Source organism: Eumetopias jubatus, unplaced genomic scaffold (assembly GCF_037043125.1).
Source record: "Eumetopias jubatus isolate StellerSeaLion01/CBP00866 unplaced genomic scaffold, mEumJub1_p1.0 scaffold_7, whole genome shotgun sequence".
Classification (NCBI taxonomy): Eukaryota; Metazoa; Chordata; class Mammalia; order Carnivora; family Otariidae; genus Eumetopias; species Eumetopias jubatus.
This window is the reverse complement of record NW_028274813.1, coordinates 34,305,852-34,326,692: the sequence shown is the minus strand read 5'-3', so window position 1 is coordinate 34,326,692 and position 20,841 is coordinate 34,305,852. Positions and strand designations below refer to the sequence as shown.

General features: G+C 38.5%; 1 protein-coding gene across 1 annotated transcript; it reads left to right on the top strand.

Annotated features, from left to right (window-relative positions):
* Nucleotides 1-6,506: 6,506 nt before the first annotated feature.
* CCDC196 (coiled-coil domain containing 196) lies at nt 6,507-18,904 on the top strand. Its single transcript, XM_088025031.1, is given in 10 exon segments — nt 6,507-6,556; nt 6,658-6,810; nt 8,099-8,195; nt 8,890-8,940; nt 10,597-10,674; nt 10,873-10,956; nt 11,493-11,552; nt 11,926-12,067; nt 18,136-18,192; nt 18,783-18,904. Coding segments are annotated over 10 exon segments (894 nt in total).
* Nucleotides 18,905-20,841: the final 1,937 nt, after the last annotated feature.

Genomic DNA, 20,841 nt, shown 5'->3' with positions numbered 1-20,841 from the left:
GGGGAGTGGGAGAGGGAGAAGCAGGCTTCCTGCTGGGCAGGGAGCCCGACGTGGGGCTCGATCCTAGGACCCTGGGATCACGACCTGAGCTGAAGGCAGATGCTTAATGACTGAGCCACCCAGGCGCCCCGCAACACTTTCTTTAGTACCAAATTCTGAAAGAAATTTATGATTTGTGGTAACCTGTGGGCAGGGGTGGTGGCCAGGGAGAGTCGGTGATGGAATGATGTCTTGGATGACTCTCTTTACAAATGCAGGAAGACTTCATAACATTTTCTCAGGGCACTCCAAGTGAAACGTGAAGGTGTGACACAAAATATGACTCAGAGGAGGCAGTTCTACAGATGGGCCAGAAAAAGAAACAACTCAAGTAAGTAGCTTTCTGCTGATGCGCTGTGATCAGAGAAGAAATCTTGAAGTGGTATTTCTCCAAGGCCAGGCCACAGACCACACATCAGAATAACCAGGGAATGCTTATTAAAACCACATATTCTGCAGACCTATAGAGTAGCAATCTCTGGGGATGAGCCTGGAAATCTGCAGATTTTACAAGTTTCTCAGGGGATTCTTAAGTACATCAGAGCCTAGAACCACTGCCCCAGAGCACTAAGTTTAGGCAGTTACAAGAAAACATAATTTCTGGCATATTGTAATATTGACATTTTCAAATCAATCTTTTATACCACTTTTATATCACTTTAAAATGTATGCAGTTAATCTTAAACACCCATATCCAATAACATCTAAAACCATCAATAAGTCCTTTAGCAGTCAAAATTTTTATATTTTTTTTCCTTGAACTCAAGTTTCCATCCCACTTCCCCCACAGAATTTTATTCAAATGCAATGTATTTTATGCTTGGAAGACTGTTGTTGTTGTTTTTTAAGATTTTATTTATTTATTTGAGAGAGAGAGCGATAACGAGAGAGAGAGAGAGCACAAGAAGGGGGAGGGTTAGAGGGAGAAGCAGAGTCCCCGCTGAGCAGGGAGCCTGCCTTGGGGCTTGATCCCAGGACCCTAGGATCATAACCTGAGCCAAAGGCAGGGGGCTCAACTGACTGAGCCATTCAGGTGCCCCCAAAGACTTTTTTTTTTATAAGTATTTTTTTTTGAAGATTTTATTTATTTATTTGACAGAGAGAGGCACAGCGAGAGAGGGAACACAAGCAGGGGGAGGGGCAGAGGGAGAGGCAGGCTTCCCAAGGAGCAGGGAGCCCGATGCGGGGCTCGATCCCAGGACCCTGGGATCATGACCTGAGCCGAAGGCAAACGCTTAACGACTGAGCCACCCGGGCGCCCCAAGACTTTTTTTTTTTTATCACTTTATCATACTTCTCTGCAAAATATGTATGTAACACTGAAATTTTATTTTTTTATTTCCTGTAACCTTAAGATTTTTTCAGAATTGCATTAGCATTATAATTATTAGCAGTACACAACTAAGAAGAAATATTTTTTTTGTAAATAATTTTAAGTATAACAAGTTATTTTGGAAATGCTCATATTAATTGATGGGTAGACTGTTCCCTCCCCCCGTGGAGTTCACATATTTATAGGTGAATATTACCACTAGAATAATACAGGCTTCAGCATCAATTTTATTTATACTATTTGCTTTGCATACATTACTCACTGAGAAAATTTGTTTACACAAAAAAGTAGATAGGAATGGAAGGTGTTCGTTATAGCAGTGTCACTGAAATCTTTGAACTCTTTCTGAATTATAAGCTAAACCTATATAGTAATTTATCGTCAAATCTCATTTGTAATAAATTTAAGCTGACAATTTGATTAGGTCATCCTTCCATTTTGTTGAAAGCAAAGAAATGGAAACCACCTGACCTGCAAAATAATTTGTAATCCAGTCATTAATAATCATTCTCTCTCTTAACCCCAACACCAACGTTTTGAATTGTGGTTAGTTTAATGCCCTAGAGGTTTTTAAAACACATCCCCAGAGCAAATCACTGAAGTAAGATTGTTTCTCTTACTTCAAGTCGCCCAAGTAAGATTTCAGATGGTTGAAAGGTATTCCATCTTAACAAGAGGGAAAAATGTGATTAAGAAAAAGGAGATGGGGAAGGTGGCCGAGGGGTATTTGCAGGCAGATCCATTTTAGTAAAGACTACCTGTGGAAACTGAGGATCCAGCAAAAGACTCATTGAAAACCACCCTCATTTCCTCATTTCTTGAAATGCTTTTGTGAAAGTTCATATACCTCAATTTGTAGACCGTTGTACTAAGTATCTGGACACACCGAGGTAATGCATCACTTTCAAGAAGATCTCAACAATAACACAGGGAATTCAAGAGTCCTGAAATGTATCTCAATCTTCCTAACCACCAGGATTCACTCCAAATGTAGATGCAGCCTAGCTTGGGACAGCTATCAAGAGGTCAAACAGACAACAAAGTGGTTCTAACAGCCAGCACAGGGAGATGTGGGTGATCTTTAAAAGCCTATGAGTTTTGCTTATGATTTTGCCAGCACTTCTTTCCTTATTTTAGTTAATGGAATTTGCATAATGTCTTTAAGGGTTGAGCTGCCTCTGGGTCAGAACGGCCCAGAAGGTCCTCCCAGAAGGTGAGGTAACTTCATCCTCCCTACCTCTGTCCCAGAGATAATGTAGTCTGTCAGTTATCCCTATTCAATACTAGTTTTTGATTTTAAGTTCTTTATTATAAAGCCTGTATACATTATTACAAGACAAATACTCTTCTTGAAAGTCATATTCCAAGTTGAAGAAACAAAATTACAAAATTCTGTAATTTTGTTGCCACAACGAAAACTGAGGGAGGGGAGGATAGGAAAGCTTCTTTCTCTCTCTCTCATTTTTTTTCCCTTAATATGAAAATAATTGCCTCTACTCTTGGAGACCTGGCTTAATTAGACTAATCTGATTTTTTTACTGGTAAAACAACACTAAAATGCTACTGTTCTGAGTTCTCTAATTATAGAGCAATCACGCTTTTTCTTAACAGATACTAAAATCAAATGCTATAATGTTGGATGAGGTCATCGTGAATAGCTTGTTATAGGGCTATTTTGAGGTACCATATGAATTTCAGTGGATATTATGCAGTGACAAAGAAACCATGTTTACTGCAGAAAAAAAAAAAACTTATGACTTGCTTAACTTATGAGTTGATCTAAACATTGGTGAGTTTCCACAAGCTATTTCGTAAGAAGTATGTTCGCTGACCATAACCTCCTGTTCTTCTACCTTAGACTCCTTAAATTCAACCCCTTCCTGGTTTCCCCTCTTAGCCACCAGCTCTTCATTTTCCTCCCTGCATAGTTGGAACGCCATGATCCACCCTCTCCTTGATGGATCCTCTTACCAGCATGCTCAGCCCCCTTACTCCTTGAACTTCTGCTTATCCATTCTGCCAAGTCGCGGCTCAGAGTCAAACAACCATCTGTTCTCCCTACTATTGCTTCTAGCTTGCCAAGGACTGCTGGAGAAATTGTATAACTGCTGATTCATGCCATGACAAATCTGCAACTCCAAAACTCACCTTGACCTTTAGCACTACTTGGCGATCCTTTTACTCTTGCCTGGTTGGCTTTCTTTTTCACTGCTCAGGTGCTATTCCAAACCTCAAGTCATTGCTCTTCCCAAGTTTTCCACCATGTTTCCTCAATCAACAGATGACCTAACTTTCTACTGCAGGAAAAATCAGTGTTCAACTTCCCTCCTTTCCACTTCTTTTTTTTTTTTAATAAAGATTTTATTTATTTGACAGGGAGAGAGAGAAAGAGCGCACACCCACAAACAGGCAGAGCAGCAGGCCCCACGTGGGGCTCTATCCCAGGATCCTGGGATCATGAACTGAGCTTAAGGTGGACACTTGACCGACTGAGCCACCCAAGTGCCCCCCAACTTTCCACTTTGGATGGTCATCTATACCTTCACCCTCCCTACCTCTGTCCCAGAAATAATGTAGTCTATCAATTATCCCTATTCAATACTAGTTGACTTTAAGTTCTTTATTATAAAGCCTGTATACATTATTACAAGACAAATACTCTTCTTGAAAGTCATATTCCAAGCTGAAGAAACAGGCATTGGAATGTTAGGGAAAGAAAGGTGCTGATTGGCTACAGAAAAGAGCACATCAGAATAGCAAATGTTCTTCTCCGAACAATCATTTGCAAGCAAGGACACAAAGGAAGGTGAGTTGGCATGCTGTGTGCTCACCAAGTGTTTTAAAATTCTAACATTATTCTGCCAACCAAATGTCAAGACTGAAATTTAAAGAGGCCATGCTTTAGTATCAATGCCATTTTTGTTTTCTATTTGCTACCACCTATATCTACAGTCTAAAAAACTAATTATAATAATAATTTTTAAAAGATTTTATTTATTTGTTTGTCAGAGAGAGAGAGAGCACAAGCGGTGGGGAGTGGCAGGCAGAGGGAGAAGCAGGCTCCCTGCTGAGCAGGGAGCCCAATGTGGGACTCGATCCCAGGACCCTGGAATCATGACCTGAGCTGAAGGCAGACACTTAACCGACTGAGCCACCCAGGCGTCCCCAAACTAATTATAATTAGTCCACTTAGTTCCTTCTTTTAACTGTGTGGAGATTGCTCGCCCTCGTTCAACCCAAACTTTTCATGGAAACGCCCAGGACAACCAGTGTGAATTACATTGTGCTTCAGCTGATATGGCTGTTCTAATTTAATGTCATGTTACACTAGCTATCATACATAACTTACAAGTGACACATATTGCTTTAGAAAAAGTATTTGTTGAGACCGCCTAAAGAGAAGTTTTGCTGGGCGCCTGGGTGGCTCAGTTGGTTAAGCGACTGCCTTCGGCTCAGGTCATGATCCCGGAGTCCCGGGATCGAGTCCCACATCGGGCTCCCTGCTCAGCAGGGAGTCTGCTTCTCCCTCTGACCCTCTTCCCTCTCATGCTCTCTGTCTCTCAAATAAATAAATAAATAAAATCTTTGAAAAAAAAAAAGAGAAGTTTCGCTATAGGAGATATGTATCAGATCCAACCAGGGGCAGATCCAGGGTGTTTTTGGGACCCTGAAGTGTATATAATTTGGGGAATTCTCTCCTTCTAAATAAGAATGCAAAATTGTGGATATAAAATGAGGTACATGGCCTTTGAGAGAGGTCTGTAAAGATGAAGTGCTCTGAAGTTTAAGCTTCGTTAGCCTCATATAAATCAGCTTTTTTGTATTTTGTATTACTTAGGGCATTATACAATCCCCAAACCCAAACCAACTGAAACCACACTAAAAAGTGACCACCTGACATGAGACAGAATCTTCATTAAATATTACATTTAATTCTCATTCCAATCTTTTTATTTACCATTCTCATTTTTACAAAAGTGGGACCTAAGGCTCAGAGAATTTGGTAACTTGCTCACAGTCAACTCCCTTCTCACATTGAAGCCAAGATTCAAACCAAGATCTGACAAACTAAATCTTGTGTTATTTCCACTACAATAGTCGGCCTTTAAGGTTTCCCAAAACAGGAAGAGGTTAAGTTTCGTTGGAGGATGCCCTTAGAAGATGCCTAGAAATGCCCAGTTAATACTTGAAATTGACATGACTTAATTCACATTTGAGAGCCTCACTAAAAATACTGCCCTAAAACTGTTTTTAAAGGGCATGAAGAAACAATTGTGTAACTCTTTGAGTTATTTTCTGCTCACTAAGTTACATAGGTGAAGATAGAAGATCTTAGGGTCTAGGAGAAATGTGGTTCTAGTAAGGAGAGAAGAATGGGGGCAGAATCAGAATCTGGAGGTAAGTGTAGAATTACAGCCTCTCAGGAAAAAGCCTGGCTGTGGAAGGACATACTTGATAGTATGGATTTTTCACAAATTATATTCTCTTGCTATGTGCCCAATATTATTCTTCCTTGCCACTGTAATATATCAAGTTGTAAAGACAGGAAAATAATGACAATTGGCTCATTACTCAATATTATACCCATTCCTTATATTTGCCAGTTTGGCCTCTATTTTTCAAAAATGTCTCTTAGAGGTTTTCTCTCCTTCTCCTAAGACCCTCAGAAGGTAGATGCTTTATTTATCTTTTCCTTACAGAATCTGGCACTGTGCCCTACAGGTAGTAGACATTTCATGTAGGTTAATTGCCATGGAAGACAGTGTTCATGAATTAATTTTGACCAGCCACCATTTTCTAGGAATTCCATAATATAGATACGTTCTGATTCTATCCCATTCAAAGACTACAGAATAAAATATTGGGCATTGGTTAAAGCTAAGGAAGAATTAATCAGATGTATCTAATAGTATTTTCATTCATCAAGCTGTCATTGATGTTGAAGATACTTCAAAGACCTGTTGATTCTGTGGTCTTAGGGCCATTGTGACTCAAGCTGTAGCTAAAATCAGTCCAATGCAACAGGAGTTTCAAGAACAGCAACAGAAAAATGATGACTTAACTGAATGGAGCAAGAAGGCACATACTTCCAAGAAGACCTCTCTATCCTTAAGAGTAGAAATTTCTCTTCAAGATGACAAGTGGTTCAAACCCTTCAGGATCTTACTTGCCCTCAAAAACAAGGTGAGTCATGGACAGAAGATGCCAAGTGGTAACTATCTAGAGGGAAAAGTATGGTCTCTATTATTAACTTAGGCTAAAGGTAAATATTATTTTTCCCACAGATGTTCCAAAATAGATGACAACTACTTGAAGGAATTGAATGAGGACTTAAAGCTAAGGAAGCAGGAACTGCTAGAGATGCTAAAACCTCTTGAAGATAAGAACAATCTCTTATTCCAGAAGTTGATGTCTAACTTAGAGGAAAAACAAAGAAGGTAAAGGCTCTCTACTCAGGATTTCCTAGAGGGGAAAAGGCTGGAGAACTTTAATCCAGAGGATTAACAATGATTATTTACATTTTTAAAAAGATTTAGACATTTAGCCATAGTAGATAAAGAATTTGTAACCACAAAATCAGTGGAAAGTAATCCTTTGCTTTATTTTAGTAAAATTAAATATGATTCAGCCCTCATATCAAGGGGCTACAGTTACTACTCTTCTTCCATAAGATGTCCACCTAAGAAACTGAAAAGAGCCTTTAGTATTTCAGTCTATCATGGTTACACTGATAGCTCCTTATTCATGTTTGTGGAATCACTTTAGGTTAGATGACTCTGTTCTTCTCATGCCAAGCAGTGAAATAGAAAAAAACTTCTGGGCCTAGGAGTCCTCTGGATTTAGGGTCTGGCTTCTCTAAATATACTAGGCAGATAAAAATCTCAACTCTTATCTAGGGCACTCACTGTTCTTGAGACCCACCAACTCTGTTTCCTTTCTAGTCTCAGATAATCTCACCTTAATGACTCTACCTTCATTCTCTACCCTTACTGTAACCATCTCAGGGAGCTCAGACTTTTGGAGAACAAAAGCCAGGCAAAAAGTTGTGGTTAAGCACCAGCTGCTTACAATGCAGAAACAAACTTCTCTTAGGGTAAAAGAACACAAAGTTTCCTTCTCTGCTTATAATTAAGGAGGAAAAAGTATAATAAACATAAACATAAGTTAATGCCTTTAAAGAATAAAGTAAGTCTTTGACTTACTTGGTATTGATTCAGATTTTATTAGAAACTTCTTGATGCCTTGGATTGTATGTTGGGAACTACCATAAGGATATAAGGGGTTTTCCCAACTAACTCAAATGTCTTTTTTATAAAGAAGCAATATAAACAGAGATGAGGTAGGGCATAATTCTGGGATTTATGCTGAAGACAACAGATTCTTTGACCTCCTTCTTCACCCGGCAAAATCATCCTTTCTACTTCAAAAGCCATACACGAAAACATTTTTCTGAAAGGGCGAAGAAGAGCCTTACTGGCTGCTGGAGACTAAGTTTTGAGCATTATTGAACACAGAATTCATTATAAAGGACATAGCTGAGGCAAATGTTGATTGGGGATGAAATTATCCTATAGAGATCTTCTATGTCCAGAAGGAATTCCAAAACTCCTGTGATTTTAACACCCATCTCATTCCCATGGTAGTGTACTTTCTGACTGCTTACAGAATAGTAATATTACTCTTTAGGAAGTATTATGTTTTGTGATGTCTTTCTCTTCCTTCCAGTTTGCAGATCATGAGGCAGATCATGGCAGGGAAGGGGAATGAAGAATCCTCAGTCATGGAGCTCATTAAGGAAGCAGAAGAGATGAAGCAGAATCTGGTAAGAGGTTGGTGGACACTCCAAGGAATGGCCTCCTGTACAAGTCTCAATTCAATTGCTATCATCAAATGTGGAAGGAAAGACAGAGAGCTCATCTCTAGCATCTAAGGCTCTGATACTCATATCTCCTTGATCTAAAAAGGAATCAGATGAAATGTTGGGCAGACTCAGGACTAACTAGCAAAAATTCTATTTCTTTGGCTTTTAAAAACTTTTCATCTAGGGGTTAGTAATACAAGCATATTAACCCTTCATATTTCATAAAGAATAGAAAATACCAAAGTAAAATAAAAGAAATGATTTGTTCTGGGAGATTCATAAGATTTTTAAAAACCGACAATGTAAAGGATCTTAAAAATTAGAAATTAGTGGTCTGCACCCCAGAGAAATTGCCGTATGATCAGAACATCTTAAGTGTTGTGTGAAGAAGTCATTTCTGTTGATATCATATTACAATTACCATAATTATAGTTATTATTCAAAATTGTTATTATTTTTTACTATCATCATCATCAAACTCATCTCTCATGTTCCTGGATTTTGGGCTAGACTTTTTTATTGCCTTCCTCTATGGTTTTCTATATACCTGCATCCCCACCTCTTTCCCCTCATCACTTAATAATTTCTTCCAACTTCACTTTAATGACTGGACAAACACGTTTCTGTTTGTTTGGTTTTTTCCCCCCTCCAACAGGAAAGGAAAAACAAGATGCTTCGGAAGGAAATGGAGATGCTATGGAACAAGGTGTGCCTCTAAGGATCTCTTGATAGTATTATCTTACAGACCCTAATGAAAAGAACTTCCCTTTCCTCTTGTCCCCATTCTCATTTGTCATGTCCCTGCTTCCACCCATGCCTCATTCCAATCCATTGTTTGCACAGAAGCCAAAGTGATATTTTTGAAACAATCAAATCATGTCACTTTCCTTATGGAAACCATTTATAGCTGCTCCTTATTGTGGCAAAATATGGCTATTGCCTACCTCTCTCCTCTCAAAGAAGTCCTCTCCTTACTTTCTATGCAACCACCACACCGGCCTCCTTGTGGATTCTCAAACATGCCAAGACTTTCCTACAAGCCTTTTGCTCTTGTTTTATCCCTGGCCTGTAATACTATTTTCTTTTGGTTGACTCATTCTCATCCTTCCGATCTCTGCTTAAATGTCACCTCCTCAGGGAGGCCCTCCTTGTTTACTCCGTCTAAAATAGGGCACCCCTCTCCTACTTTCTATTATAGAACCCTGTTCATATCCTCCATAGCACTCTTTATAATTAAGCTTATTATTTTTACTTTTTTATTATTATTATTTTACTTGTTTCTTGTCTCCCTGACCCCCTCTGGAATACAGCCTCCTCCAGTTTCTTGATTGCTTTGTTCATCTCTGAATCCCTAGCATGTAGCACAATGCTTGGAACATAGTAGACAATCAATAAATGTAAGTTGAAAGAATGAATGTATAAATATATAATTCTAATTCTCCTATGATTTTGCAATGATCACTTCATTGTTTAAAACAATAATAGGGCCTTTTGCTGGGAAGCCATGTGGGAGGTGGAAATTCCTTTGTGGACTAAGTCCTTGAGATCCGAGTGCTTTTTCAGACTATAAAACTAGAAGAACAGATTGTGTCTTGCAATATAAATGATATAAACAGTGTATGGTGTGATTTCTGACTGTTTTTTTCATCTGGCCTTTCCACAAATAATAAGGATAGCATCAAGCCTTGCATCTTGACCTGAGATCTAGTCCTACTTCTCAGAGGAAGCTACAAATCAGTTCTATGAATTGTCAGTTTTAGTTCTTGAGTGTTTGAGTCCTTGTGATAGGAAATGTGCCAACACAATTCCTCTATCAAAATCCAGCTTCTCCAAAGCTCCCAAAAGATTTTTTGTAAGTGATGTCCACATTTATTAGCTTGTGATTGGCTTCCCCTACTCATAATTTTAGACAGTGAGAAATGGAGAGAGAATGGTATGCTCAGTGGTTAAGAACATAGGCTTCAGAGTCCACAAGGTCTGGTTCAAATTCTTCTAAACAAATGACTTAACCTCTCCAAATCTCTTTTCTCATTTATAAAATGGAAATAAAAATAGTCCTATGAGGGTTAAATGAGAAAGTTTATAATGTAGTAAAGTATTGTAAATAAGTAATGTGTAAGTAGCTTACAGTAGTGATGGCATATAGTAAGTGTACGTTAATAGGTTTTATTATTATAAGGTATACTCAAGACCAAATGGAAGGGCTTGTTCCATTCTGAACCCCATTTGGTAGTACACTTTTCATGTCAAACCCTGACAAGTTGCTGACTGGCAGAAACCAAAAGCTTTGACTTATGTTGGTTTTCCACTTCCCTCACTAATTCCCACTAATTTAAAGCTTTGCCAAAATGTCTCTCTACAGACATTCGACACAGAAGAACTTGGTGGTTAACAAAAAGCCCTGCAGATAAAAAACAAAGCAGACTTGCAGGACAGGAAGGCAAGTGGACTATATAGCACTTAGAATTTCAAGGTTGTTGATGCCACATTGCTGGAAACAGCCTGTTGACAATCAGGGCTGATTTGGGTAGGCAGATAGGATTTGGGCCTTTAGGTTATGTTGGATTTACTGACCGCTGAGACATTGCATTTCTTTTCTGGGACCTTCTATTCCTTTAGCTCTCTTCTTTTATCCCAGGTTCCCAAAACCCCCTCATCACCTAGGAAGACCAAAAATGAACTGGAGACATCATGTGCAGAGAAAGTGAAGGAGAAAAGGAAGGTAGTGTGATCTTTCTGAACGGTAGTAGCTTTTAGAGCTGATAGATTAACATTTTTAATGTAGCAGTCATCTGTCTAAACTACAGTGTGCTTCTGAACTGATACAAATTTTATAGGAAATCTGGTTCCCTTGGGATATTATATTTTAGTTACAGTGACACTGCAAATTTCTGGGAAATCACATTAGCGGGGGCAAAGTAGGAGAAACTACACCAACAATGACAACTCAACAATAACTATGTGATGTCAAAATAATAGCTAATTTGTTTTTGAACATTTATTTATAAGTATTATGCTAGAATCTAATCTTCCCACAACAAACTTTTTCAGAGAAAATGATTCTATTAATTTAGCCTTTAGTATTTGGAGCAATGAATTATACAGGGGAGGCCCTACTAAAAGGACTAAAGAGTTGAAACCAATTTATTAGTGAATCTATGACACTGTGCTTTTGCTATAAAGTCTTTGCAGCATATTGAGAACACTGATTTCTGATCTCAATTTACTTTGTCACCCAGAGGCTCTTTCTTCCACCAGGAAAAGCAACAGAGGAAAATGGAATGGGTCAGGTCCAAGGAACAAGCCAACATCCTTCAGGTACTAAGATCTTCCAAAGTTGAACATGGGATACAATTTCATTCAGATAATGTAAAGTCTTTTAGTTTCATAATATTTTTCCCAATTCCCACATCTGGATTACCAATTATTATGCTAAAAGAAAATGTTTCATGGAGAGATAGCTGCAGAGACCTGTCTCCAGCTTCACATTGAATAACTTAAATACATTTTTCCCCCTATAGTCTTGGTTTTGTTCTATTTGAAATGGGGGGAAATCACAAATACTTTCTGCCCAGCTTTAAAGACTGGACATGATGGGATGATTTTAAACTTCTGAGTAAAAAGGATGAGGTTACAGGTGCTTTAGAGAAGCCAGTACTGTATGAGTAGTTGCGAAAATGTTGTCTTGTAGAATGACTTTAATGGTAAAGTGATTGAGCTGAGAATTGAAGTCTTGAAGAACTACGAGAAGGCCAATGACCTGAAATTATCCCTATACTTACAGCAGAATTTGGAACCAAAGCAAGCATATTTTAATCATCCTGGGTCCCGAGGTAGGTGGAGTATCATAGGTACACAGTTTGAGGTTTTATTTTATTTTACAGTGAAAATTCCATTACTTATGATCAACACAATGCCTGGCACACTGTAAGTTAAATGTTAGTAGTGATCTAATAAATTTTATCACTATTGTTATTATTACTCAGAAGCTCTTGTAAAGTAAGGATTCCTCTGGAGGAAATGAAATTTTCTTTTGTAAAGACTAAGTTACATATTATGTACTTAGTATACATAGTTGGTACAAAGTTGACCCCTGAAAAAATATTAGTTTCCTCCCCACTTGCACCCCTTTCCTAGGAATTATTGTAGTTTGATCTCATGAATTTTGTTGGAATAGACTCTGCTACTTCAGAACAGAAGGCCAAAGACATAGACTTCTGACAATGGTTGTGAGTTTCACCAGTCCAGATATTTCTCCGAGATTTTCAGCATTTGCCCCCAAAGAATTTATGGCATCGTTAGAGGAAATTGTATAGTTTACCATAAAAAAAATAAAGGAATGGCTTCCAAGGGGCAGAAGAAAGAGTTCTTAAATTTTCAGGGATCTATGAATCTGAAATCTATATTTTAAAGAAAACACATTCAATGAGAAATCATGGTTAGCGGATGGCAATATTTTATCAGTAACAGTATCAGTATGTATATCTCTCATTCTTTTTTTTTTTAGATTTTATTTTAATTTATTCATTTGAGAGAGAGAGCTCCAGAGCTTGAGAGAGCAAGAGTAGAGAGGAGGGGGAGAAGCAGATTCCCTGCTAAGCAGGGAGCACATTGCAGGGCTCCATTCCAGGATCCTGGGATCATGACCTGAGCCAGAGACAGACACTTAATCAACTGAGCCACCCAGGTGCCCCTGTATATCTCTAATTTCTTCTCAATCTTATTCCATAAAGGGCTTGAACAGCAGATAAAATCACACACAGCACATAAGATTAAATAAATAGATGAGTAAATCAAGCCAAAGGAAAAATAAGTTGAAGCCACGTAGATACATGAAAATGTATAAATAAAGTACTATATAGTTGGTAGAAGTAGGCTTCAAATTTGGTTCTGGATTTCCCAGAAAAAGAAACATGGATTTACGGTGTTCACAAAATAATAATAAATCAATTGCTCAAGAAATATAGCTTTTACTAGTACTGAGATCAGAGAGATATTTCTCCTCCATGGAGACAGGACATTCTATACGTATTATAGTAGCTAATGTCTTCAATAATATTTCTAAAATGAATTCAGAATCTAAATATTCTAGGTTGTTTCTTATCTTTTTGTTGGCACAATCTAATAAAAAATATTAATTTGAAATTTTAAAAAGCAATGGGTCAGTTCAAGATGATTTGGTCCAGGTACATAGCACTGTCAGTCTAACTTGACTCATATATAAAATTTACAAAATCTAGAAGGGTGGATCGGCCATCCATCCTTTAGCCAGTGCTCCACTTATATTTTTTCTTTTTTTTTTTAAGAGTTTATTTTTAAGTAATCTCTACACTCAATGTGGGACTTGAACTTACCACCCCAAGAGTCACATGCTCTATAGACTGAGCCAACCAGGCGCCCCCCCTCCACACGCTTATATTTTTTCTTTTAACTGTTGTTTTGATAAGAATTGGACAGCAGAAAGCTTGAGATTTTCTTCTCAAACAAGAACGTAGAATACAATCAGAAGCAATAATAAATCATTAAGGAATAACTTAAAAAGCTGGAGGAGAAGAGGGTACAAGGAGGACAGATCCTTGTTTTCCTTGGTTTAAAATTAGCTGAAGGTTCACCTCAAGGGATCTTAGAGTAAGGAGTTAAAAATCTTCTAGCTCCAGATTCAAATCAAGCCAAGATTAGTAAACAGTGAAGGATTCCATTCGATTCAGTCACCTTAGGGGATTTCTTTTTTCCCAGTACACAGGATCTTTGAAATTTGGACTTAGGACAGCCCACACATCAGTACTCTCTTTTCTCTTCTCTCCTCTTATGCTTCTGGAGAGTTTAGTGACAGGGCACTAAATTTCTAGTTACCATCAAGGCAAGTAGCCGCAGGCATGTGTGACCCACTGGTCCCGTGCTTTATGATTGTGCATTCACTGAACACTGATTACAGGCCAGTTTCATTTTCTAGCACACACATATACAAAATCTTTGGGTTTGTTTGAGCCTAGGTGGATCTGAGTCCTAGATTTTGGTTATCTTGACCCATTTGTTTAATTATTGAAAAGAAAACAAAAGAAGCATTAGTTTTCTTCACAGAGGAATTTTTGTTGTTGCTGTTCACAGAGGAATTTTTAAAGTAATTATGTTTAAGATACCATTACCAACAGTGATATGATAGGGAGGTGGTTTAGTGGTGCTCATGTTTCCCAACTTCTGTGTCACTTGGTCTGTTGTTTTCAATACATTCTGTTTAGATTGACTTCTTTAATTTCTTAAATGCATCCCTGGAAAATAAAATTAATATTACTGTTTTCAATGAAAAACCAATATAGCTTTCCATAATTGAAAGTAAACTTAATAAGGATACTGAAAAACAAAATTTTAATGTTCTAACCAGATGCTAAAGCCTGAGGTCTGTTTTATCTTTATTAGGAAGTGAGATTAGCAAGATGTAGAGAGTTTTCGAGAAAACCAGCAACAAACTGAAACTTTCTCCTTGAGGCCATCAAATTTGAAGAATTGAAAAAGGAGTAATTGTTTCACTGTGATTTACATAGTGTTTAATGCTGTGTTCTAGCACCTCCTAAATTTATCTCAGTTGCCACTCAAAATCATCTTGCCATCAAATTTTTGGAAACAGTATTTTAATGGCAAAAGCACTGCATGTAGAGTCAGATATATGAGTTGCAGGCCTTATTCTGAAGCTGAACAGTTAAATAACCTGGGCAAGTCATTTAGTTTCAGTTTTTTTCTTTGCCTAAAGCAATCCAAACATATTATAGAGCATGTTGAAAGCATGTGGTTTTGTGTAATGCTCACGATGACTCTGTGGAGTAGGTATCATAAAACAAGAAACTAGTTCAGAGAAGCCAGGCTTCTGATTCTGTATCTAAAACTCACCTTCTAGAATGTGCGGAAAATGGCAGTGTTGAAGTATGGGATGTCTCATGACTCTTCCACTTCTAAAGGCTATGATTTAAATCCAAACTTATCACTGTTTAATGTATAATACTCCCAATGAAGACTCATACTCCCTAAGGGTAATTTGGTCCGTAATAAAACAGTTCAAAATGGGTTGACAGTTTGTAATTCTGCATTTATCCCAATAGGTGGCACCAATCACATCCAGGCTTCTAGTCTACAAATAGTGGTAATTCAGGAACCCTCATATACTGTGGGAGAGATTGGTCTTCTATTACCCTTAGGACAAAATGTGCTACATTTATATATCAAATGAAAAAAATTTTTTGATGTTTTCTGCCATGCTCTGTTGCACTGAGGTGTATTACTGGCAGCCTTGGTTAGACCTTACTAAACTCAGTATTTTGCTGTACAATCCTTACCTGTTATTCTACTCCTTGAACTACAGTTCCCTCCACCCAAAAACATCCAACCGTCCAATTCCTTCACAATCCCTAATACCATTTCTTTCCACCACAGATAAATCAGGTAATCGGGACACTGAATTATAAAATGAGTTGAACAGTTATACAAGGTGGTGATTTTTTGAAATTTAAGAACTTAATAATGTCCCTAGATACGGTTCATTTTCCTCTAGTCTCAAAAGAATTGAATTTCACAAACCTGTCTTAAAGGGTGAAATGTAGTTTTGGACATACCTCCCCGCAAATCCAGGTACAGGTCCTTCTGTTCTGCACATTTCCAAGTAAAGGAAAGGTTTCTCCCACTGCTCTTTGCCAAGAATCCTTCCTCCTGCATCAAGTGTCCTGTGTGCTGGTTGGCTGTGTTGCAGTAGTGTGAACTATTTGATTGGCAAAATATTACTAATATTGTGTTAATATTAGTTTGTTACACTTTAAGCAATCCCTACTTGCAAATTCTCTTGAGCCCCTGGTTATAGCATTACCATTGTCAGTCTAATCTGTTTGGCATACTGCCTCACCTAGTCTTATAGAAGAGAAAAACATTTTACACAGAGTGCGTGCCTTCTGGGGACGGGTCACATGTGAAGGGATTTACTTTCCCACCAGTGTAAAATTACAATTTGACCCAGGCTGTGTAACAGCCCTTCCCTGGCTTCTGTAGAGTCAAGAGAACAGTTTGTGGCCTTTGGCATCCACCTACCTTAAAGAGTACAGGCAAGAAGTAATCTTTAAATTCAGCTGAATTTCCCATCATGCCTGCCGGTAGTTTAAAGAAGAAGTTTATCTCGGGTAATAATGTAACTGACGATAAGACATTTGATTCTGACACTTCGTTTTTCTCCTCCCCTCCCCGTCCCCCACCAAACTCATCCTCTTGGCATTTTTTTGAGGTCTTTTGAGAAGAAGCTGAAGGTTGGATGTGATTATTTTGCTACACTTATAAATTCAGATGAAAGCCCAGTGAGATGGGAAATGGATATTCTTGAGACCTTATTTATTCTCTAACTCCCTCCTTTCCCAAAGCAAGTCATTCTTCCTGGCTTTAACCTTTACTTCACTTTAGTATGACTCTTCCTGATGGCTGAAATACACTTCAGTAGGTGCTGCTGAAAGGAAAATAGTAGTGTTAAGTTAAAAGGCTGAAAGGCAGGGGTGGAAACCCTCAGTTAACTTGAATCTGGGTCCTTGATAAATAGTAATGCTCTCGAATACTGGCTTTTTAAAGCTTTGAGGCAACCTGAACTTTTTGAATGTCAAAGTTAGGTTTATGGTTTGTAGTACTGTGTAGTAGTTACTATAGTAACTAATAGTAGGTTATGAAGTTAATTTCTAAACTAAGTCGTTTTTTTACTTCCTATAAAACCCCACAGAGGGATGCCTGGGTGGCTCAGATGGTTAAGTGTCTGCCTTCAGCTCAGGGTCATGATCCCAGGGTCCTGGGATCAAGCCCCGCATTGGGCTCCCTGCTCTGCGGGGAGCCTGTTTCTTCCTCTGCCTGCCGCTCCCCATGCTTGTGCTCTCTCTCTCTGAGACAAATAAATAAGTAAAATCTTTAGAAAAAAAAAACCCACAGAAGCCCAGGAGGAGGATAAAATTCTTCTTTCCTAAATATAAATTCTGAAGGTTGAAAAACATAAACTGTACCTTTATTAATATTATGATTATTTCAATGAGTGACAATAGCTTCCAAAGTTTTTTTATATTACACACTTAGGAAATTTGGCAGGATTGTTAGGATTGGGTTGTCATATTTAGCAAATAGAAAGAGGATGCTCAGTTAAATTTGAATTGCAGATAGTTAACTTTTTAGTATAAGTATGTCCTAAACATTTCATGGGACATACTTATACTACAAATTATTTGGTTTTTTATTGAAATCTAAATTTAACTGGGTATCCTGGCAATCCTGACCTAGGACAAACTCCCTACAGAGCCTGTTTTGCACCCTCCAGCTCTTCCTTTTTCCCCTTTTTATTGGCTCCCTTCTCCTTTTCTATCTCAGCCTATGCTTGTCATTCTCTCTGCCTCCTCTTTTTTGCCCCACACCCACCTTTATCTTTTTTGTTGTTGTTGTTCTCCACTAGCCACAGTTGGCCATTTTTATGGAATATGTATCTGGGTTATCTGAGGATATATATATACACACACACATATATATATATGATTTATCATCCCATTTCTTCATTTAAAAGTTGTATTAAAAGTACAGTTTTGTAGGTTCTCAAAGAAAATTGTTTTACTTGCATATAATCCTCAAATGATTTTCTTCTACCTGTGAGACATGAGCCCTTAGCTGAAAAAGGTTTGCCATTCCAACTTTAAAAATACTGCTTGAAGTTATCTTCTAAAACAACAGTTAGAAAATCCACATTAATGCTAATACCAGAGTCATTCCTACAGTGATGCAATGATATGGTATGTAATGTGTGATGAATGTTAGTAGCTTTGCAACTCAAAATTAAACCAGGTTTTGTTTTGTTCTGTTTTTTTTCCTCAAAGCAAGCTCTTATTTTCCTAATGTTTCCCACCAGGTACTATAAGTACTACAACTACAGGCAGAACAACTACCAGCAAAAATGAATCTAATGTGGTAAGAATTACTTTCATTTTCAAAATTATTTTAAAGGCTTGCATAGGTAGTGGGTGTAGATTTTTGGAATTTTTTAATTTATTTAAAGATTTATTTATCTCAGAGAAAGAGAGGGTGGAAGGGCAGAAGGAGAGGGAGAGAGAGAGAGAATCCCAAACAGACTCCTCACTGAGTGTGGAACCCTACATGGGACTAGATCCCATGACCTGAGATCATGACCTGATCCAAAATCAAATGTCAGCTGCTCAACCAGCTGAGCCACCCAGGTGCCCCTGGATTTATTTTACTTTATTTATTTATTTGAGAAAGAGAGAGAGAGAGAGCATGAGCAGGGAGGAGAGGCAGAGGGAGAGGGAGAAGCAGGCTTCCCACTGAGCAAGGAGCCCAATTCGGGACTCCATCTCAGGACCCTGGGATCATGACCTGAGCCAAGGGCAGATGCTTAACCGACTGAGCCACCCAGGCACCTCTGGAATTTATTTTTTAAAGTACATTCTAATTTAATATTTTTAGGGGATTTGCAGAGTGAATGCCAGGGCACTTGATGTTTTAGCTGTTTTTTGTTTTTTTTTTCCTCCTCTATGTTGTAAAGAATTCTTGAATCAAAGACCTACACAGAACAACAAGGAACTAAAGGAAGTCACTTTGATGATGTAGGAGGGAAGCTCTTGTTTCTGAGGTCACTGCCAGATGAAGCTCTGAAGGATTAGAAGGCTTTTACTCCATTTGCTTTGGACAGATTTAAAGTCTAGGCACAGCCATTTGTGTTAATTAAAATCTCTCAAACCTTTGCTTTAGTGCTGTTTACCATGTCCCCACCAAATTGGGTTTAAATGCAGGTTAGATGCTTGACCTTAAGTATGTCAGGAATTTTGTCATTTAGGGATTGTAAAACAGTCTCTGATTATTTTGATAGCTCTTGATTTTGAAATGAGTGGAGTCAAACCACATTGTATATTGTTAACGAGCCTAAAAGGCTGTTCCCCTCCACCTTTGAAATGTTTCATTCTGGGCAGATCCATCACTAGCATATAAGCAAAAGTAGGCACAAAATAAGGAAAATTATAAGCTATACAGTTCTCTTACTCTCTCACTCTCTTACTCTCTTACTCTCTCTGCCCTGTCCACCTGCCCTGATGATTCTGTCTCCTACTTATCTTTTCCTTGAATACCTTCTACCTTCCTATCTTCGACCTACTACTGTTTTAGTTCAAACCATTTTTCCTGCCTAGATTACCGTGGCCTCTTAATTGGTTTCCTCACTTCTAGTCCCTCTAACCCTATCTTCCACACCACCTAAAGAGGTGCTTTTCTAAAAGAGAAATGAGATCATGTCTCTTCCCTCCTGGTTTTCCATTGACTTTAGTATAAAGTCCAAACTCCTTCACAGACCATAATGATCTGCCTCCTGCCTATGTCCCCGGTCTCCTCTTTCACTGTATCTCCCTTCACTCAGGTATACGACACTGAGCTCAACAGACCTATTTACAATTCCCCTGATGTACCATGAGGTCTATTATCTCCATGCCTCTGCACAAAGTTGATTCTTCTCTCCTTGTCTGCACATTATCATTTGTCCTTAGGGCTGAGTTTGGTGCCCTTCTCCTATCCCAATGATTTTCAATCCTAATTCTTATACTAGAATCTCTTTGGGAGTTTTTAAAAATACCAATTCACTGGGCCCCTCCCTTAGATCATTTAAATCAAGATCTCTTAGGGATAGGGCAAGAGCATCTGTATTTTTTTTATTATTTTTTTTTATTGTTATGTTAATCACCATATATTACATCATTAGTTTTTGGTGCAGTGTTCCATGATTCATTGTTTGTTCATAACACCCAGTGCTCCATGCAGAACGTGCCCTCCTCAATACCCATCACCAGGCTAACCCATCCCCCTACCCCCCTCCCCTCTAGAACCCTCAGTTTGTTTTTCAGAGTCCATCATCTCTCATGGTTCGTCTCCCCCTCCGACATACTCCCCTTTTCTTCCTCTCCTGTTATCTTCTTCTTTTTCTTTTTTCTTAAAATATGTTGTGTTATTTGTTTCAGAAGTACAGATCTGTGATTCAACAGTCTTGCACAATTCACAGCGCTCACCGTAGCACATACCCTCCCCAATATCTATCACCCAGCCACCACATCCCTCCCACCCCCAACCACTCCAGTAACACTAAGTTTCTTTCCTGAGATTAAGAATTCCTCATATCAGTGAGGTCATGTGATACATGTCTTTCTCTGATTGACTTATTTCACTCAGCATAACACCCTCCAGTTCCATCCACGTCGTTGCAAATGGCAAGATCTCATTCCTTTTGATGGCTGCATAATATTCCATTGTGTATATATACCACATCTTCTTTATCCATTCATCTGTCGATGGACATCTTGGCTCTTTCCACAGTTTGGCTATGGTGGACATTGCTGCTATAAACATTGGGGTACACGTACCCCTTCGGGTCCTTACATTTGTATCTTTGTGGTAAATACCCAGTAGTGCAATTGCTGGATCAAACGGTAGCTCTAATTTCAACTGTTTGAGGAACCTCCATACTGTTTTCCAGAGGGGTTGCACCAGCTTGCATTCCCACCAACAGTGTAGGAGGGTTCCCCTTTCTCCACATCCCCGCCAACATCTGTCGTTCCCT